This window comes from Crassostrea angulata, chromosome 7 (assembly GCF_025612915.1).
Source record: "Crassostrea angulata isolate pt1a10 chromosome 7, ASM2561291v2, whole genome shotgun sequence".
Lineage (NCBI taxonomy): Eukaryota > Metazoa > Mollusca > Bivalvia > Ostreida > Ostreidae > Magallana > Magallana angulata.
This window is the reverse complement of record NC_069117.1, coordinates 8,940,852-8,964,210: the sequence shown is the minus strand read 5'-3', so window position 1 is coordinate 8,964,210 and position 23,359 is coordinate 8,940,852. Positions and strand designations below refer to the sequence as shown.

The 23,359-nt window shown below is 33.3% G+C and overlaps 1 protein-coding gene across 2 annotated transcripts; it reads right to left on the bottom strand.

Annotated features, from left to right (window-relative positions):
- Positions 1 to 790: 790 nt before the first annotated feature.
- On the bottom strand, positions 791 to 21,538 carry LOC128155697 (TBC1 domain family member 19-like). Of its 2 annotated transcripts, XM_052817533.1 has the most exons (18): positions 21,271 to 21,538; positions 20,440 to 20,512; positions 19,881 to 20,002; positions 19,660 to 19,734; positions 19,363 to 19,426; positions 18,369 to 18,410; positions 15,122 to 15,218; positions 13,257 to 13,317; positions 12,982 to 13,093; positions 11,757 to 11,869; positions 11,533 to 11,607; positions 10,527 to 10,589; positions 10,084 to 10,246; positions 4,708 to 4,817; positions 3,849 to 3,940; positions 2,249 to 2,364; positions 1,865 to 1,935; positions 791 to 1,319 (listed from the first exon to the last, which is right to left on the bottom strand). In XM_052817533.1, exons 1-18 carry the CDS (start codon positions 21,364 to 21,366, stop codon positions 1,251 to 1,253), a joined length of 1,614 nt encoding a protein of 537 aa, XP_052673493.1. In that variant the 5' UTR covers positions 21,367 to 21,538; the 3' UTR covers positions 791 to 1,250. The 2 variants fall into 2 exon arrangements, with proteins under 2 accessions (XP_052673493.1, XP_052673494.1); XM_052817534.1 differs by lacking the exon at positions 18,369 to 18,410.
- Positions 21,539 to 23,359: the final 1,821 nt, after the last annotated feature.

The following is a 23,359-nucleotide window of genomic DNA, read 5'->3' as shown; positions in this document are numbered from 1 at the left end:
ATTGAGTTTTTTTAAATGAATTTCTTACTAATAAAGGTTATGACTGCATCTACTAATTGTCAAAAACAACCTTGTAATTGGAAACAATGTTTATCCTCCCCTAATTACATGTGGACAGTCGGGCCGAGCCCTGACAAAATATTGATGCCTGCCACGTTATAATTAGTCTTTGTAATTCTATATTTACTTGATTGGTGTTCTCTGTAAGTTTTTCGAACTGTATTAAATATCTTTTTCTGTCATTTACAAAAATACCCTATCATGTAACTGCACTTTTTCGGGGACTAAATCTGGCGACTCTCGCAACGCCTGTATGGTTTCAACAAAAAGCGAGAGTAAACACCAGTTTGCACAAAAGTGCAAGTTAGTTGGAGAATAATATTGTCTTAAAACCGTTTTTCTATTCTGTTAAAACTCAACAAATATAAATATGCCTATCACTGGTTTAAGGTGCCTCTTTTTCATTTTTAAAACTGCACAGAAACCAGATTTAATATTGACACATATATTTAAAACACTAAAAATGTTGCAAGTGGTAAATGTGTTTCGTACAAATCACTTCCGCTTAATGGCTTTAAAATTATTTCTTTACAGACTGTCGCACTGCGACTCCATCTTATTTTTGCATCGTGACTCCTCAGCTTTTAAAAAGGGAAGTCTTAGTTTCCCACTTATCATGCGATCCTGTGGCTACAGCTGTAATCGCTTTCTTGTTAATAGAACAACAATACCCCCCCCCCTCTATTCTTCTCTGGCATTGAGGCGGCTCGAGGCAAAGAGGAAAAAAACGTCTCATGTGTGACATTTCTATTATAAAATGGACATCATGATGAATGTCACAAAGTGTTGAAGACAATCAAAATCCAATTAATCGTTAAAAGGGGATCTAAACTCACCATCTATACGTCCAAATTCTAGTACATTTCAGAAAATCATGATTCATGGTGAATACAAATTGTTCTTGATTGTAATAATATAAGTATTGAAAAACAAAAGTTTATTATCATGAAAAATAATACGTTGTTGTCTTATACTATCATTCTGGAAACGTCGACTCGTAAAAATAAATCCAAAACCTGAAGTCATTAATACTAGGGCTATGGAATCACTATCAATAATGAAACCAGGACTACTTCATCCGTCGCCATGACTGATCACAAAATGCATAATGTTTTAGTTTAATGTCATTGCAGATCCTGTCATTATGGCCGGTCCTTTGGGAGAGCGTGGGGATCCGGTAAAAAGATCACTCATTTGGAGAAAAGACTTAGCTGAATCAAGGGGATCACTTGCAATGTTGTCAAGTCCGCCAGAACCGCCTGCAAAATCAAAAAAAAAACCCAGCATTGTACAATGTACCATACCATCACGTAATAAGTCGTTCGGTTTTATTTCGGTCAGGTTCATGTTAGTTTCTCTAACTTTTCCAAGTATATTGGTGTATTTTTTCCTTCAATAATATAATTACAAGATATCTGAACCTAAACAAGAGAGCAAATTGTCAATGTTCTACGTTCTAAATGTGGTTTTGAGAAGTGCACTGAAAATCATGGTGTCGAAAGCATAAAAAAAAACAACTGAATGAGATACGTAGATGTTTTGAAATGAATACTGCATCTAAGTCACAAAACAAACAATAATGATAATTGCAGTGAAAACATCTGTTAATTAAACAAGAACTAAGAACACCTACGAGAATAGAATAATTTTATGGATATAGACAAAATAAATCTGTCGTCACTCTGTCCTTCCTTACATAGCTGCAGTTGGTCCAATGTAATTTGAAGGTGTACAGTTAACAAAAGATTCTCATTTCTTTCGCATAGACAGGGATAATAATAAGGAGTGTAGCGTGGTACATTACCTCCGCCGCATTGTAAGACTGCACCTTCATTAGGTTGGTTTTCCTGAAAGAGAATATAGCCACAGCCAACACTGAAAGAGAGGGGGAAAACATTAACTAAAACATACAGTTGGCTTATTGCTTTTTGAAAAATCCTATATTAACTAGTCTATATCGTTCTTATTTTCCATAAGTTTGCCAGTCTCTTAATAACGTTGTTATCATTATTACTTTCTATTACATAAACTCGTCATAGAACGCGCTCAGAATATAGAATTCAAATCAAGACAAGCAATAATCATGTGTCTGTCGCAGTACACTTCCAGAGGATCCTCCATTCGCCAGCATATAAACCCAATTCCCTCCCCGGTCCTAATGAATCCTAATGAATGAATCACTGGTTACCTGCTAGTATTTCCAGGGAGTTGTAGGCTAGGACACGGTCCCACAGCAGCAGGACCTGGTCGCTGGACAGATAGCCGGAGAAGGCGCGCACCAGCCACTTGAAGGCCACTTTCAGTCTACAGACAGAGGGACAGACAAATCAGAACGATGTTGTGACGATATACAGATCTATTCTGTAATTGTAGTGCTACATACGTTAAAACCTGGGCATTGGGTAATACATTATGAGAAATATGAAATGATAGTCTACCAAAAAAAACCAACAGTATTTTTAGGGGTTTTTATGCGTGGAGAGGGGCCTATTCATGATTAATTATTTACCCGGTACTTTTCGCAATTCAAAACACTGATTTTAAAAAGAGTAGAAAACATTAGATTAAGCACCACACACAGAAAACTTCTCATAACTGGAGTTGCCAATTAATACATCACATGAAATGGTTTAGAATAGAAGGGTTAATTATGTTTTATTTACAATTCCATGAATGGAATTCCCCTGACATTGATCCCTGATTGATGGGGTGTCAGCATATATCCACCTCCCTCCTGAAAAATTAAAACCCCTTCCTTTCACGACTATGAAATACTTTCGTGTCCGTAATAATCTACGAATAACTTTAAAGCAATTCTCGTGGCTGGCAGCTTTAGATTAAACAAGCAAAGTACAAGTTGCAAGATAATTAATATCATCTAGGTCAAGATTAATCAATAAATTTCAAAAATATGCAAGGTCAGTATTCAGTGCCCCTCGTCAATCAGCTAGATTTCCTCTGTTGTGTGCGTTGGGTACATTTTAGGCGTGTGTATATCCAGCCATCATTATCTTTATTGACGGACGCGTGCCGACTGCGTGGATTCTTTGCATGTGCTCGCGGTTGATACCATGAAAACGCCAGTTTCTGGAAGCGGGTGATTACAAGGGCATATGCACTTTATGGCGCTATGCTATAATCATTGAATCTACGTAATCCCCAATCGAGGCATCAAAGCTGTGTTCTCTTTTGCGTGTCGCGTAGAGATAATCGTAATACCAAATATTTATTAATAACGTTATAAATTGTCCATTTTTTTTATTATAGAAAATTACAAGCGTCCACAAAAACTGAAAAATCATATCATGCAATGTAGGTCATTTAAACGACAGAAAAACACAATCCTTGAATTTTTCTAAAATGTATTTACAATTTAAAGTATATTTTTAATATATATACCCATATCAGAAAGTGTTAGCTGTCTTATTTTAAAACGTTAGATGTCGTATGGTAAATTTTTAATTTACTGGGTGGGCGTAAAAAAGAAAATTTCAATATGACAACTTAGAAAATGACGTCTTAAAGGTGATAAGGAAAAATATGCATCTTTTATACAATCGAAACTTCTCTAAATCCAAGTTTGTTTTAGGCAAGTTTTACTGTACTTTAATAAAATTTTCACTAATAACTAAAAGAAAGCCATAAGTTTTAAATGTTGTGATTGAAAAAAAAAATGGATTAACACTTGTTTTTGTAATTTAGTAGAGAGCCAGCGATGATATTACTACGTAATATACGTATCAATACGTAATAATCTACACAAGAGACAAAAGACTAAATATACTTACGGTTGACATCCTACAGACTTAAGATGAAAAAACAGATCGGATTCGTGTGTTTGAAGAAGTGACTCAAAAAGTAGGCTCAGACCGACGATACCCTGAAACCAAATCATTCATTTCTTAGAATCTACCGTGAAATAATTAATATAATAGCAAAATTATTTTCAAAGAATCGACAGTAGAAATGTATGCGAAAAGCATGTATGCATATAGGAGTGACACGTTACTTTTTTGTATATTTCTCGAAAGAAATGTGTTACAAAGACCGAGTCCAAAATAACCATAAAACAAATTCAATGAATATGTGTAGGTGGCGCTATACCGGATTCAAATTGAATGCGTGATAAGAGTTTGCTTAAAAATGACAACTCAACTCATTTTATTTTGATGATTACATGCATGCATATTAAATTGTGGAAATCGCGAGTTTAAATGTACGAATTTTTAATCTTTGTTCCTTTTTAAAGAAAATACCTGAGTAAAATGTGTGATTTAATTAAAATTAGACCTTTCATCTCGCTCTCTGTTATGTATGGTTATAGTCTTATTTTAATTAGATTAATAAAATGTGCTGCCTCTATTGAATTTGGCGCGGATCAGTATTGTGTTAACTATATAAAACTATCATAAATCTTTAAAATCATTGAATTTATATTACATAAAAGAGTTTCAAACCATTACGGCAGACAGACATACAACGTGTAATACAAATTTGACCAAATGAACAAGGTCCGTTTATCGAGGAATTTCTCGGTTTTCACGTCTGCTGTTCTTCCTAGCACTTTGCCTTATTATATGTATAAACAGAAGTTTGTCTCCAAGTGTATTCTTCGGGACGTGTGGAGTTCACCCCCTGTAACTATACCTGTGGGTGAGAGGAAATACTGTGCAGTCTGAAGAAATACCGGACGTACATCTCCCGAAAGACGTAATACAGGGTGATGGTTTCCTTATATAGGAAACACATTGGAGCCACTGAAACGACAGCAAAGGAAACAACGTTATTGTTGCACACGGTGATTTATGGGGAGTCGTATTATGTTAATGGATAAGATGAATATGAATTTTATACAGAATGGTAGGATTTTTCATGCATTATAATTTGAAGGACATCTTATAGTACAGCTCTGTGTTCTATCAAACAATCGTCACATCTGGTATAAAACATTCGGGATAGGCAAATGCATTTAAAAATGAATTAACAAAACTCTTGTTATTTTAGGTCGACAGAATGGCGTCTTATATGGGGTAATTAAAAGTAGGAGTCGTTAATCCATTCACATATATACACGCCAGCTGTTTCTGTAAAACTCATTCTAATATTCTCGGTCTTAAATGCGTCATTTCTCAGCAATCAAATAAAAGAATAATTAAATCATGTCCTTCCCCTTTCGGTTTATATTCAGGAAATGAGTGGACATCTGGCTACCATAGCTCTTGGTGTCATCTCAAATAATTATTTCACAATATATAAATAGGATATTACAAGCGAAAGAATTTTGAAGATGAATAAGTTGAAGCTTTTGAGAATATCTATTTATCTTAATTAAAAATTCTAAAAACCTGTACACATTATTGTAGATCATAAAAAAGCCCCCCCCCCCCCCCAAAAAAAAAGAGGAAACTGACAGTGTATTTAATGATATTGAGTTGAGATGGATGTATTTAGTTTAAGGAGGCTGTGTGGTCAACCTTTACCCATCAGAACTACCTTAAATTTTAAGAGAGCTTTAACTGTTCAGTTATAAACTGTTATTGAGAAAAGAAACATATACTTTAACATTTCCCTGTATCTTTATATAGAGCTTGTCTTCTAAAGCAGGTCAATACACTTCAAAAAATTTACAACAGAATATATTTCAATACAATAAAAGGGTTCAAATTTCAGAAAATAACAGACTATTGTCATTGTAATATCTGTATCTCTTTTAAATTGGCCGTTGGACATCCGGTAAACAGGTTTTATTCTTTAAAAAAGTACAGTAAAACTAAGACCATGTGATTCCAGTAATATTTATAGAAACAGGTGTTTGGGTGGCATTCTCTTAGTTTTAGTCTTGCATTGGTCAACTATTAAATTATGCATAAAAGAACATTTAGCAGTATATTGGATTTTTTAAACTTCCTGCTTAGACTAAATTTCTTAAACATATTTAAGGATGTCTTCTTAAATCAATATTGTTTTCAATAGTTTTATATGATCCTAAATCCAGGAAATTTCCTTCTAACAGATTTCATTTCATAAAATATTTGAATTAATATGAAACAGATCATGCCTTGTCATTAAAGTAATGCCAGTAGACAGTGAGAGATATAGGGTATAAGACAAACGACCGCATGAACCGACACTACGTCATATTAACGCAATTCACAATAGGAAGGCTTTCTGCTACAGATTATTTCAACGCTAAATGTTCTCCCCAGCATCAGGTAGGATTATAATTTACCATAATTCATATCTACCAGACCTGCCAAAATGTTCTCCAATTGTCCCATTTCTCAAGCTGCGTATAAAACCTGGTGGATTGCAGATATACAACAGAGCCCCACAAACAACTAACTTACATGCACTACACCTTTTTTATGATATAATTGGGGATCTTTCACATTTTATCACCTATGTGAACATCAAGTGCAACCGGTCCTTATTTTACAACATGAGAGATGGAGGATGCTCTTGGCAACAATTGATTTGAAAGTCGGTGTCATGAAGAAATGCACCAAACATATGTTCCTAAATCACAGCAGCTTTATGTGTACTATCTAACATTTCTCCATCCAACTGGCTAACGTGGTTAGTATTGCTTGGACTGATAACAATAGAGGATTGTCACATTATTAAAAAAATAAAAACAATCTCTTATGAATGGATAGATAAGATAGAAAACAATGAAAACTTTTGATTTGTACATATTTTATTGTATTTCAAAAAATACAAAAGGTTCAAGATCTGACAACTTACGAGGTCTTCACCATAAGTACTAGTAATTGTTCCCTAACAATTATTATATGGGTCTCTCCATCATTCTAATGATTTCTCTTTTAAATAAACATCGAAAAATTTTTATTAAATGGTACTTGTATAAAAAAAATAATTATATTATTAACTTCGGAAATACATTAGATTTCGCATTATATATCTTTTAACAAGTGATGTAAACTATGTACCGGTAATTATATTTGAAAGGTGTTTTTAAATCAATGGTCAACTGCACATATCATTTTCAAAATTCTATAAAAGATTCTATTCATTTTTTTTCATTTTAAAAAGAAAACATGTTAGGGAGGAAAAAACCTTCAGTACAAAATTGACGGGTATTTCCACATAGAGGCAAAAGACCTAATTATTGATGTTCAAAACTGTGTAAATTTTCCTTCCAATCAGAATTTTTCTTTTTGAGAATCTTTTTAAGAGAATCTTTGCTGACGTGGTTTGTTTCAGGACAGTGAACCTAAATACAGACTGCATATCAATGTATGGCCATGTTTCAATAATTCAAATGTTGTTTGATGTTATTGGAGTTTTCCCTTCCACACAGCTGCAAAAATAATCACACACCCCCAAGGTTCTTTTTCTTCATGTCTCTATGGAGCACCCTAAACATGCTTCAATATTGTGTTGGTGATTAATTTTGGCCCTATGAATAATTGATTTAGTTATCAAGCTCAGATGTGCATCCTTGTCTTAAAAACCATTAGATATGAACGGTTAGTACATCAGGAATTAAGGGGCCAGAGAGATCAGTAAAAGTAAATGAAAAACAAAATAATTAGCAGCAACATTGAAAAAGACATTTCAAAGTCTGATTGATTTACTTTAAAACACGTAGGTAACATCAAGCAGACATTTTTTTCTTTTGATATTTAAATTATCGAACTATTTCAGCCAAAAAATTTACCATTACCGGTACTTTAGAGAAGAACACCGTTTAACTTAAAATTGATTTAGCCGATTTTTCCATCAGAAAGATGAATTTACACAGTATAATGAATGCATGACAAATTCTTTTTTTTTAAATATATATAAAGACTAAACCAGGATTAAATTTTGATTCTGCAAATTACGTACTATTTGAAGACTGTGAACTATTTGCAATTTATTTGATTATCAGATATGCAGCGTTCATGTTTGTTAATTGTCAACGAAAGACGGGGCTTCATGGAACACCCACAATATTTATGGTAGTCATAAACTGTTTTGTTCAATTATCAAAATAATCAGAAATCAACCATGCTGAATGGGAAATTTGACAACTTTTTGCCTCTAAAGTGTACTTTTGGGAAATAAGAATCCAAGCACTGTCATTCCAATCATTTCTTAATGGCATCAAATTTTACTACACACAGTTTTGCATGACAAACGAATTTGATGAATGATGTCAAATGGTTCAATGTAAAACATCAGTTTAAAATTGTATAATCTGCAAACTATTTTGCCACATATTGATTGTGATGTATCGTTTGAGCAATAAAGTGTCAAGTTTAACAAACTTCATAACAGCTTTAATAGAGTGCATATTCTACAGTCAGATTTCTTATTGTTGAAAATATTTGCCCATAATACTCTGCATTAACCTTTTTAGTAAATTCTGAAACCTTGACAATAATTATTCAATGAGAAATAAACATTATGTCAGGATTAAGGAGAAACCATGGATATTTGGTTGTTTATCCCTTGGGATTCCCACCAGCTGCCTGAAGCTCTGTAGCCATACCCACTGGACCAGAATTCATACAGGATAGGTCAAATAAAACTATTTTACAATGAGTTAATTTCCATTACAGTAGCTGATAGGGAGACAGTTAATATCAACTAGGGTCTAATTACTGGCCATTACAAAATTAAAAAAACACATTAAGATATTGATTGACATGTCTCATTGTCCTTGTCTCTGTGAAGGTCGGAGAAACGTTCAAACAAGACCACTGTCTTAGGTCAGGTTAACAAAGGAGGGTATACACTGTAGCATAAGCTTCGTGGTGCTGATGCACTGATGTCTAATAATTCATCAAAGGGTCTTTGAAATTACTTTAATATATCATAGTCTATCTGCAAAACCCCTATAACACAAGTCTTGACAACAATGTCTGATTTATTCCAGTTTCCTGGCTACTATGGTAAATTAAGCTTTCTCTATTGACTTTAATTAGAGATCTAAAATTCATTTTGCAGCCACTATTTTAGCATATGATGAGAATATTGTATGTAGTTCCATTGTAAATTAGACAAGGTAGGGGGGTTGTTAATTTTGTTTTACAGATAAAGATTAACACTTTGATTAGTGTGGGTAATTAAGAGAGAATCCCTTGTTACATCATAGCATGATTGAATTGGTTTTGAACCAGTGTCATACATAAACTTCTCCTTTATAATATTCCCCCATCCAACCCCAACCTCATCAATGACACCCCCCCCCCCCCCCCCAATGAAAAATGGCTCAAATTGCTCAATAAAGTACACTTAACAATATATATAGTGTAGTAGATTCCCCCTATAGTTTTGTTACTTTTGTATTAATGCTATCTTTCTTTACATATCACATAACATGTCTAAATAAATACCTGTAACAATCATACAGAGATAACCCACTTTATATTCGAATTCAAACCAATTTCAGCAATTATTTAACACAAATAGGCGATCCTCACCAAACAAAGTGGTAATTGGATAAAAGATATATGGAATCGGGAATCATCATTTCTTAGACATCATTTGATAGGGTCATGCATAGAATTTCAACCTGGGACAGCTACTATATACATATTCAGTTTTCCAGGAGAAAAGATGCTTTTATACAACTGTGGTACCATACAACCTGACCCCATATTCATTTAAAGTCAAATCAGTTATTAAGATACATATCCCAACACTGGCTCATATGATCAAGAAGAACCCCCTTATTCTCGATTAAAAAGTTTTGGAGGTAGGGGAGCATGAAACATGACTTACAGGTTGATGGGGATTTCTTTCAAACACTTCTAACCATGAAATTTTTTTTTTCAATTTTATTACAGTTACACTCTCTCTAACCTTTGCAAATAAACATGGTATTGTTAATACTCTGATAACCCCCCCCCCCCCCCCACCAAAAAACGAAAATACTTTGTTAATGTTTTTAGTGGGTATATTGACAGTATGAAACAAACCATAACTATTCTTTACTTTCAAAATACTTCCAGTTCAACAAATTAATTGTTATCCTGAATGAATAATAATTCTTGGACAAAGAGGGTAACATACCATACATAGCAAATCCATGGAATGGTATGACACCGTTTGGGGGATAATTGACGGCGAACTCATCCATTCCCAGCCTCCCTCTAATGTAGGACTTTGGAGGACTAGCGCTGTTATAGTCAAAGTGATTCAAAACATAGGTGTCTCTTGAAAACGGTAACAAAACCTATCAAAGAAAGTACAAAATATATATATATGTTGAAGTCTAATGCCTGCGATAATCCATTTCAATGTATCTATATACTTGAATAAAATACTTCTTCAAATAAATTAATTTAATGCCTGCGATAAAAGTCACAGAAAATGCTAGCACTAAGCAACTTTTCTTTCTGTTAAAATGAAAATATATAAATTCTTCCATTTAGGCACAATGATTTTTAAAGAGGCAACTCAGTGATCGACGAAGTGAAATAAATTGCAATTCAAAGAGGAAGAACTCTTATTACCTGATACAGGAAATCTTCAAACACAAAATACTGGTCGTCATTGGTCGCAGTCAACTTTACATCCTGTTTGAGTGACAAAAATTGTAATGGCATTGATTTAATTGGATTAAGTGAAAATCACAGTTTTATAGACACAAAAATTCATTGCCAATGACCCGGCTAGTACAATATGTTATTATATAGATATATTGCACTTTAATGAGCATTTCAATTTCTTCGATCAACCCAACAACGAAATCCAAGAAAATAATTTTTATGAATTAAACCACAGTATTTTCCCCAATAATTTTGTCAAATTTAGTGGTCTATTAGTTCTATTTGTTAAATCATTTTATCTGAAGCACACAGTGTTGTATTAATAGTTATTGGATAACATTTTCACATTTAATATTTTTTGTGTGAATTTTTTGATTGATTGGTCATTAATTAAACTATTATATGATATTAAAGTACCTGTTTTGACATAACTCTAACAAACGCTGCTTGTTTTAGACAACATTTTAATAATAAATAATGTAAGAATAATGGGCATATAATGCCTTATCATATTCCTATTTGATGGAATTGGTTTCCTTTATAGTTTCCTCTTTTGACATTAACAAAAATCGTTAAGATTACTATCAGGAGATGAATGTAAGGACTCAACAACATAATTCTATGAACTGATAGAAAACATTCCTTATCTCAAAACATACAAACGAATGAAAAGCTTTGTTGTGACATACAGATTATTCTTTTGTCAATTTTCTCCCCCATGCCTTCACTTCAAAAGCTTCGATTTTTTTTATTAATCTATGTTTCTAACACATGCAAGGATAGCAGATCTAGATGCATTAATAACAATATGGAGAGACAATAATTCCAAAGAAAATCTTCCGCTGATCAGGATAAAAAAAAAATATTCAATGTCACACTTTAGGTTCACATATAAAATCAGTAAAAACACAACTTTTCAGGATAAAATGTAAGTTAAACCAAAAATTGTAAATTTACAAAAATATCTGACCTTGTAAAGTAGACTGTCCACCAAAAGGTCATGCTGCAAAACATTGGTTTTCAGTTGTTCATAATACAGGATATCCTGTTAAAAAAAAAAAAAAAGTACTTGTACTTCAACATTGCAACTAAATTTTGTCCAGTACACACAATTTGAATAAAATCTGCTCATTTATAAATATTTATTTCGAAAATCAAATATAACAAAGAGAAAAATAACTTTAAAATTCTTACAATTTCGTCCAACTCAACGGCCAGTATCTGACACCACAGTGTGGCTCGCATGCTGGTGGGACAACCTTTTTTGGAAAATTCCTGAGCAAGAGGACCATGATTTGTATTGATAACTGAAATGAATATAAATGAATGTCACCAGGTTAACAGGTGTGTGACAGTACTAGCTAGCTAGCTAGCTGTCAGTCAATATATTGTCTAGACTCAATAGCTCAGTGGTTAGAGTGCTGGCATACGATTCATATGCTAGAAACAAAGCTGAGTTCCAGTCCTAGTCGAGACTTCACTTTTTTGACCCCCTGTTACATTAACATTTTATCTGAAGTGGTGAATAGAGATTTCTGCATCAGGCAGAAATTTAATTAAAAGCAGCTAGGGAGAGCAAGCTGGTGAAGAAATGAATAAGTATCAGATTGGACAGACAAACAAACTCCTTGTCTTTTATTGACATGTTTTATTTACATCTACTGAATCTACTGAATTTCAGCCATCTTATTTTCTATGCTTTGAATTAAGAAAGCCAATCCATCCTTTAAAAGTTTTAAAATCCCAGACCTGCATTTTTTACCATTACCAGTAAATGATTGACAATTTCTCACATGTTTCATAAAATCAAAAGAGGGTATTTTACATGTACAATGTATATACTTGTACATTGAATTTGTATCAAAATTACATGAAATTGTTCTCATTGTTTAATAAGGAAAAGTTTAGAGTAGCAAATGAAGACAATCATGGCAATTAAGTCATAATTTATGCATCACAAGTTTTTAGATTGGAAACTGGCATACTGCCAAACCCTTCATGATACATGTACTTTATTGAATAAAAGCATCCAAAGCATTACCGAAAATTGCTTTTGATAGTAAGAATATTAAAAAGCATAATCAATATTAATTCTAAGAATAATGCAAATGCTAAAGCATTAAATGTATTCAATTCTAAGAATACTGAAAATGTTGGGTACAATAATGAATTGTTTCTGACATTCCAAAAATTTTTTTTAAAGATTTATTTAGAGAAAGAATTGCAAGGTAATTACACCAAAGCAATTTAAAAAATTTACTATGGATATTTTACTAATAAAGAGATTAATAAAGTTATTGTACCAAAGACCATGCATTATTGCATGTGTTAAGAAGTTTATCCAGAAAATTGATCAGCTGTTCAATTGGTAGAGCGTATGTTCCTGCTTCTCGAGGAAGATTGATTGGTTGTTATATACCTTTCTTGCCGAGTTTGACTCTTTCCTGCTCGAACAGTTCCGATGGAATATCTTGAGCGTCGTCAATTCCCGACTGGCATTGATTGATTGACATGTCACTGTATTGAAGTCTCTGAAAGAAACCCCCAGCCAAAACCATAATCAAAAAAATTTATACAGCTCTCACAAAACTTAATTGCATTTTACAGCCGTTTCATGTTTGAAAAGTTATGGGGATTTCTCACATGTATGATAACTCATTATGAGGGATTCAAAACACTTCCTGTCAAACTCACCAATTCATCAATGTCTTTCACTTTTAATGGAACTTGCACAATACCCCAGAGATGATAAAATCTGTGAATATAGTCAAAAGTAAAAAAAATTAATGTATGAGATCATTTAATTCTGGAGATTGATTTTCTCAATATCAATACTTTTGGGTACACAGCTCTTCCTTAAAATTAAAAAAAACATTAAGTTTGACAAAGAGAATACAACATCATTGATTTGAAATGACATCACATACATCATATCAAATAAACTGAGACATGATTTTTTGACAGCTTCCAAGAAAGAGAAAAAACCCATTTCACTTGACAAAAATCAATACCTATCTCTTATATTCAAAAACATATTTCTCTTAAAGAAAATATCTCTCGAGACATATTCTTAATCCTTTTTCTCAGAATAACCCCTCTAATTTCTTCTATGATGTCTATACTTATGATTGTACAGACTACAAAGGAACTTACTAAATAGGAAATCCATCTGTTTTACTTATCAACATAGATTTTTCAATTCATATATTGCAAAATTTCCATTAAGATCTAAGAAAGTTTATTGATTAAAAAATTTGCTCTTGCAATATAAAGATTGGACTATTTTTATTTCACAACTACTTTTCTTCACTATTTATTAACCTATAGTAAAGTAGCTTGCAGTGACTTATTTTACAAAATAAACCTACATTTACAATCTCAAACAATTACCAACTGGTTTGTGCCTTAAATATTCACAACCTTTAAGGCTCTTGCAAATCTCACAAAATTTACTCACAAGCCAAAAAAATAAAACCTGGTTAGCAATATACTATACATGTGTGTATGACAAGGGGTGAAATAAATGCCCCCCCCCCCCCATTTTAATCAACATTAACTGCCTTTACATTAAAATCAAATTTCATAAAAATATAGATACAAAGTTTATAATTGTCATTACTTGATTTTCAATTTGGTCTTGATGCCTTTTACATATTTACATTTAGGAATTTGACATCATAAGTAAACTTTTCCCTGCTTTGCATTAAATTTTCACTTTATTTTTAATCAAATTTTTTAAATAGAAACATTGTGCAAAGACCTGAAAAAACAATACATCTTCATCAAAGATGGATCTATCCAAGGTTCATTGCTGAAATGAACAATTTTCTTTTACAATCTACCATGGTACACTGTTTCCCTTAAGGAAAATGTCAAATGAATGTTTTTACTTAAAATGTATTGCAACACAAACAATTTTTTAATGAATATACTGCCAAAGAGGAAAATAAATTGAATACATTGATTTTAAAAGATCTTACGTCAACTCTAATACAAAAGCACATTAGCTGGTATCATTTTTGGTGACAAATGATTCCAATATACAAGTAATAAATTGATGAAAAATATCTTATGTCAACTCTTCCACTTAAAAAAACGAAGTACCTGAAACATTTTGTATGTTGTTTTATGGGGACCAAATTTGACTTTAACTGTAAATAGTCCTTTTAGTAACAACTAGCTTGTATACTGTATACAGGAAAATATTCGCCCCTGTTTTATTTTCACCCCTTTCCCCCTCGTTGTCAAAGGGCAAATTATTTAAGACTGGGCGAATTCTATATTGCAAAAAATATATATGTTCTGCTTCTGAGCGAATTCAAGACGGGGGTGAAACCATTTGTAATTATTAAAGGGCGAAAATAACACGGGGCGTAAAAAAACCCTGTATAAAGTATTCAGATTTAATGTTTGCCATATTTGGCCAAGACACTACAATTTGTGTCCATGCAATGCATATCTAATAAATCCTCAGACAGATAAGTTTAGACATAAGGAAACCAATATATTAGGATGTACCAGAGGAGGGTTGAGCCAGTGATCCTTTATAGATTACGTACCCTGGTGTGTCGGATCCATGATAGTTTGGGTTTTGAAGACCTATTATCACTTCCAGGAAGTCTTTGGGGGCATAGACAGGACGGAACTGGCTTAGATCTAGAGCAGAAGTATAAAATGTTCATGATATTGCTCCTTTCATAATGAATTTATTAAGCAACTTGATATAAGGATGAAAATTAAGATATAAATTGACTTAATTATACCATACTTGCAACAAAAATTCCCTTTTTTAAAATAATAATTACTCTGAAAATAATCAACAAATAACAGCATCGTTCAGCAAATTTAGAATTCTTAAGAAAATCATAACAATTTTGTATCAATATATCTGTGTACATAAACTCTGCATCTGTAAAACAAGAGACCCATGGGCCTTAATAGTCACCCGAGTATACATACAATTTCCTGCAAAGAATGAAAATAATTGCAGATACATGTACTTACAGAAGATATTTATATCTTTTGAAGATGTTTACAATATTTATAAAATTCATTTTCAAACTATGATCCAAATGAACCTCATCATTTTAGAATATCTCAGTAGAGGTATCAATGCTCCTCTATTTTGTCTGCTAAACATCCAGGAGTAAAATGTTAAATGAATGGATTATACTTTTTGTATGGTTCAAATAAAGTAAATAAGTTCCCTCCCTCACAGATCTAGATCTTATACATCAAAATTGGCCAATATACTGACCTCAAATCTAGTTCCTAAGATAAAAGGGAAAATATTGAATAGTTTATGCCTCTTGAAGGCTAAAGGTCTAGCTTATTTATCCAATATAAATTGGCTTTAAATTATCAATAAATAAACCTGAACCAATACTAATAACAAGAATTTATGTAATTCTAAGTTATACACTTTTGTAAGACTATCAAATTATCAATGATACCTTACAATTATATACATACATACATGCCAACCTTCCCGATCTAGTCGGGATTTTCCCGATTTGAAGCATTGATCCTGATTTCCCGATCGGGATTTGTAAATTGTACAGAAATCCCGATTTCGTAAATATTACGACAAGATACCCCGATTTCCGACATGAATATTATATCTCGCGCGGCTTCTGTTTGGCCAGCCAATCAGAAATCGGGATTTAGGGTTGCCATTACTGTTTACATGGGGCACAAGTCGTGATTTGGGATGTGTGAACATGTGGTGGGAGGTTAATTGGAGTTAACTGAGAGCGTGTGTTGATAGTAATTAATCGGCATGTATTGTACACACAGAGAACGACCTAGGCGATCGAAGTTAATTGTTTTATAGATAAAGAACTGACAGCACCGATCGCTTGTAAATCACTACCGATAAATGTTTCCGAGTGATGCCTGATGGTTTGTAAAAACATTTTCACTTAAAAGTTTACTATGATTAAAAATTCCTTTAAAATTTGTTTGTCTTTAAACTGTTTAAAGAATTTAATTAAGCTCAGCGTAACTATTTTTCTAGCGTTAACCATGGTGGCTACAGCGAATGGCATACCTGTAAATGCATCCATGCTTCAGGTCAATCAGAAGTCGGAATGCAAACATTTTGCATTGGAAAAAATGTGGACCAAGATAAAGGTAAGTACAATAAATTGTTAAGTGTATTGTAAACCATTTGTATAATAACAATTAACATTATGACAAACACTGCATTTAATAATATATATGTATCATATTTTTTGTAGGCCATTTTCTAAAGAAAGAGAGCATATGTTTCCTGGCTGCAGATTCTTTTAACATGGACCTGAATTTTAAGCACATTTGTTGAAAGTTTTACATTTGTTGTTAAAGAATAAACCTTTTTGTTTTATATTTGTTAGCTTGTTTGGATATATGGAATAAATTCTTATAACATAAAAAAAAAAGACAAATTATATTTTTACAACTAAATGTCGCGAATTTGTAGACATGAAAAATGTCGTTCGCGAAAAATCCCCCATGAAGATTATCAAAAGTTGGCATGTATGTACATATCACAAGTATTGAAACAACTAATTAAGTCAAATTACATGCAAGTCTAATGAAAAAAATTCCAAACTTCAATATGAGGAACAAAAATTCCAACAGCAAGATTTGGTCCAAAACACCCAATACTATGTTGTGAGTATAAAACTCAATTCTTTTTTGCTGAATCAAATTGCAAACTGGATTTATATTGGAATAAATAGTAAAGTAACACTGGTGATTTGAAATCCTTACATACATGCACATCCTTGGCATGCTTCCCACCCAAAATCTGCATCTGAAAACAATGATCTGTTCCTTCAGTTGCATGTGCATACCACATAAAAATATATTCACCCGGGTTCAATTTAAGATATCTTTAATTCAAATTACTACCTTGTACTAAAAAATATAGTGCACTGAAAGACTAAAATTATATTCCAGTAAGTGTACAAGTGAGAAAAATATTGATTTCCACACACATATGACCTATTGAATTTATTTGCATACATGAAGCTACAATTCTGAGACATGTGACACTTCTTGGAATTCTTTATGATAATGCTTTGTACGGCAAAAAAAAAAAAATTGATCATTAGTTTCTCAGTCTGAAAATCAAATACAATGTGACAAAAAGGCATTTAATTTTTATTAAAAGACTTGCAAAGGGAAATAATTTGATTTTCAAGTTAAACTTAAGATCATATTATTCCCCTTTTCAATATATGGCAATAAGATGTGGCAGCAAAACCTTTTACATGATGAAAAATTGATGTTTAGCATGATGTTGTGGAGCCAGAGAAACAAGTCATTATTAACTTTCTTTGTCTGATAATGTTTGAAGTAAGTAAATTGTTTCCTTACATACCATATTCTTTTTTAAATCAATTTTTACAAAATTAGGCGAGGCTTGCAGCAAGGAATGATACCATCATATTATCAAAATTAAGCAAAAATTAAAACATCAATGCATAATGCAGAAATTAACTAGTTTGACTAAAGATTATAGAAGCTGCATATCACAAACCATGCATATACACAAGAATGTCTCCAATGAGTTTTTTATTTCAATTAACAGCATAAAAAAGGAGTTCAACTACATTTAAATTTTCTATCTAATGTTCACAAGTATTTAAAAAGTAGAGTACAGATTAAATAGTTTTATTTGCAGATAAAGCCTATTCTATGACTATTGATGGGAACCAGTCTAATATGGCTATGGATAGGAACCAGACCATCCAATGGCGTTACTGATAGAACCCGACTACTACCAGGCACTGAACCATGCAGATCCCCATAACAAGTTACCTTTCACAGAGGCATCTTTGGGCTCTGTCTTTTCAAAATGGACTGAAAAGTACTACTTATGTAAATCTAAACAACATTCTCTTTTGTAATTGCTTGGTTAAATAGTTTTATAAAAAAAAATATTTACTTAATATACATATGTCATTTGCATGTATCTGTGTTCTTTTTACCCAAATGCAATAAATGAAGAAATGATAAAGAATTGAGGTACTAAGATTAAACGTGAATAAGTGGCTCATGAAACATTGTTTTGTATGTACATAATAACCTGTACAATATGTATATAAAATATCATTAAATTGATAAATGGAACTATACATACAGTAATAGCTTTTTCTTCACAATCTAATAAAAAACAAGACCAAAGGAATGGACAGCTAGGCATAAACGCAACATTTGTTTTTATTTTTTTTGAAAAATGATAAATGTAAAATGATATCAAGATTTATTTTTGGAAAAATTAAAGATAATTAACTCCACATTTGTGTGAATGACAGTAACTACCTTAAATTCCTATTTTGAGCATTCTGTGACCATCCAAAAACCAGATGTTAATCATTATTTAGCAAGTAAAATAAAAGCATTGTTCAAAAATATTTTCTATCTCTTCAGCAGCTAGATATACATGTAATGTTTAAGGCTGGCAGAGCAACCCAATAATGTTATCAACACTCCCATAGCCTATAGGTCAACTGATTTTTCACTTACTTTTTATAACTTCAAATATTTCAAAAGAAAAAAGAAAACATTTATTGAATCAATCACATGTTGTTGTAGTTTTGACATTTCATTCAATAAAAGGCAGTTTTAAAGTTGGTAATACATACATGATCTTTTAACTAGCATTCTCATAATTTAACTTGGAAGCTCATAGAATTTCTCTAAAACATTGTAAATGCAATCAAACCACAAGACTACAGTGAGACAAACTGCCAAGGTGCGATGTATTACATGTACAGTACCTGTGTCACCTAATGTCTCGTGTTATACATACCTGGACCATCAATTCCAAGCTCTGTCCATTTCTGTGTCCATTCCTTTTGCTCTTTCTCAGGTCTCTATTGAATCAAGCAAAAGGAAAAAAAATGAATTCAAAACTCTTACTTAAATTTGTACAGTTTGTGAAACAGGATTCTGTTAACCCTGTTTATAAATTGATAAAACATCAAGAATATAGGAGTACATGTACTTAAAAAGAAGTCAGTATAGTTATGATATAAAGGTACATAGACATAAACAATATTCAAATTATCAACTCCCATCAAAATATACTTTAAAGGAATGGATCTACCTTTCTGGCCAAAGGAATGTTCAAGTCTGTACACATGCTGTTTAAACTCTTCAGAATCCTCTTCTCCCATGCTTGCTTTTTTATGCAAAAAAAAGAACACATCTAAATCTCTGAAACATGCATTCATGGAAATAAAAATTCTGCACAACGCTTATCTTTTAAGTTATGTGTCTACATACTAAATATAGATAGGAAGATTAAATAAGATAAACAAGCCTTACCTGGGCTTTTCTAAGAAAGACCAGTGGTTCCTTTAAATGCTCAGGTGGAGGGCTCGGAAACTGGAGTTTAGGGTGTGTTTGAAGAAACCTGTATATTGCATTCCTGAGTTTTCTATCCCAACCTAAATATCACAGCAATCAAATTGTTCTCTTTAGTGTAGTAGACAGGCATACATGTAGCCTTCATCCTCTGATAAAGGTGATGCAAATTATTGGTATTAATTATTTTGATATGGAAATTAATATGAATAAAAATGAATTTAAAAAGTGTACAATTGTAATTCAGAATATAATTTAATAGTTTAACATTAACAGATCAGCTATCAATGACTCATATCAAATTTTAAGATTTATTTGTGGCTTATTTTGAAAAACAAAACCAACCAAACATACAGCATTATAATGTGATATTATCTGGTGGTCTTTTAAAATCTTGTTATATGAGAAAATTTATATCTGATGCATTGACCAAAAAATGGTTGTTTAGAAGAATACTTGTAAAGCTTGTTAATATCAGTGAATATAGCAAAATCATAAAGATATGTTCAGATATATATACCTGAATTCACAAGTCCATTGAGCACACCTTTCTTCAGTTCTGACAATCTCAAAGTAGGTTTTGCTATTTCTACCTAAAATGTTGATAATTTTAAATTGAATTAATACTGTCAATATTCTCATTCAAACTATATATTTTTGATATGCTTTATGTTGGTTATTGCTAATGATATATTTACTGCGGTATTCTTATTGGCATGTCTTTTTCTTTTCCATGATTGGTAATTTGTCTATTTTAGACTCTAAATAAGAGTAAACATTTCATTTTATATCAAGGCTTTGATATCTTAATTATATTCTCCCTTTTAAAAAAATCCAATATTTTAATCTAATTTAATTACAACATCTCTTAAAAGATCAGTCAATGAGGTCAACCCCTTAACGGAAGAAGAAGAAGATACTTTATATCACACATGACTTCTTCAATAATACATTTCATAATTAGAAGTGTTGATATGCTTAAGCTCCCTGAATCTCTAGTGACAGGTCTCTCCCTACTGAGCTATCTGTAACACGCGGTAACAGGTGATCAAACTGGTCTGAATGTCAAAGATTTCAATTTTGTGTTCCTAATGTCAATATTGTGTATTTTGATAAAATTGCAATCATGCAATGTTGAAACATGTAGATGAGTCTTCATTTAAGCGTATATCTGACAATTCATGCATAGAGAATCTGAAATCAATATCAAAATACAGCAAGAGAAGTCCCAATACTTGAATGTATATATTTACACACTGTCAGACTGTATCACTGTTGATAAAAGTCTTTATTTTCAAATTTGTAATCGCGTTTTCTGCGATCAAATATGAGATCCACTTGAAAGAAATACCTGCGCAGCGCACTGGAGATCTGTGTATATTTTTGAGGTCTTCAGTTCATCGATTAGCGTTTGAATGTAGGCTTTAGAATAATTCGAGTCTCCCATGTCGAGTCCCTAGCAACTACAGCGGTGCAGTCATCTCAGCAACATAAAAGACAACAACGTTGACTGAAATATAATCTGTCCTATACGAACTTTGTTATATCAAATACTCGATGTACACAAGTATATCAAACGTGTCTTTTTGACGACAAAAACAATTTAATCTTTGCTTCCATCTAAGGAGGTATAGAATAGGGTACTTTTTATATCCCATAACCAGGCACTATAACCAGGATGTGCGCATGCGTGAATCAACTTTCCATCGGGATCGGTAAACGATTGGGAGGAAATTCGAAAGCTATTTGGAGGAACTTCGAACTGATATATGGTGCAATTTAAAAATGCGATTTTTATATGAAAAATATGATCAGAAGTGATTAAAATGTTATGTACATTAGATTTTACACCAAAAAATTAAATAAATAATTGAGAGAACAATCAAAATCAATGTTACAGGAAAACAACAGGCACTTAGCATCGGAGGGGGGGGGGGGGGGTTGGAATGGGGGCAGGGACAGGGGGACGGGACTGCCCCCCCCCCCTCCAGCACACGTTTTCTCCAGCAAATATTTTTCTTGGATTTACTTATAAAAAAGGAAATTAACATACAGTTGCACCCCCCCCCCCCCCCAATGTTTTTGGGACCATGTAAAATTTGAAATGAAAGAGAGGAAATAAATTGTGAAATTGAAGTTAAAGGTACACTTAGCCCCCTACCCCCACGGATTAGGATTTTCAATTATTTAAAAAGTATTTTTGAGTTGTTTTTTTTTTTCAAGGCAAGATTGGATGAGTCTGCCCTCAACCCACTTTGCTACGATGCTAGGTGCCTAAACAAAATATCATGGTTTCAGTACATACATGTATGCTAGTATAAAGACTTTATGTAAACCAATATTATCTCGTGCATTGTTCCATTCACCAGGTTCTACAAATACCTTAGTCCAAAATAAATAAAAAATCCAAGACTAGGAGGGGAAGAAAGAGGAAATCTATTATCCTTTTTTTTTTTTTACTCAGGAGCTATTTTGTTGGGGGGGGGGGGGGTATTAGGGGTGAACAGGTCACTGACCCCTTGTAGATCTACACATGACCTATCACCAGGGTCTGTATACACATAACCAGGGTCAGTATACCCATCACCAGGGTCTCCAGGGTCAGAGTACGTATCACCAGAGTCTGTGTGCCCATCACCAGAGTCTGTACACCCATAACCAGGGCTAGTATACCCATCACCAGGGTCTCCATACCTATCACCAGGGTCAGAGAACGTATCACCAGAGTCTGTGTGCCCATCACCAGAGTCTGTACACCAATAACCAGGGTCAGTATACCAATCACCAGGGTATCCATACCTATCACCAGGGTCAGAGAACGTATCACCAGGGTCTGTGTGCCCTTCACCAGAGTCTGTACACCCATAACCAGGGCCAGTACACCCATCACCAGGGTCTCCATACCTATCAGCAGGATCAGAGTACGTATCACCAGAGTCTGTGTGCCCTTCACCAGAGTCTGTACACCCATAACCAGGGCCAGTATACCCATCACCAGGGTCTTCAAACCTATCAGCAGGGTCAGAGTACGTGTCACCAGAGTTTGTGTGCCCATCACCAGGGTCTGGATACCCATAACCAGGGTCAGTATACCCATCACCAGGGTCTTCATACCTATCACCAGGGTCAGAGTACGTATCACCAGAGTCTGTGTGCCCATCACAAGTGTCAGTATACACATAACCAGGGCCAGTATACACATAACCAGGGTCTCCATACCTATCACCAGGGTCAGAGTACGTATCACCAGAGTCTGTGTGCCCTTCACCAGAGTCTGTACACCCATAACCAGGGCCAGTATACCCATCACCAGGGTCTTCATACCCATCACCAGGGTCAAAGTACGTATCACCAGAGTCTGTGTGCCCATCACCAGGGTCTGTATACCCATAACAGGGCCAGTAAACCCATCACCAGGGTCTCCATACCTATCACCAGGG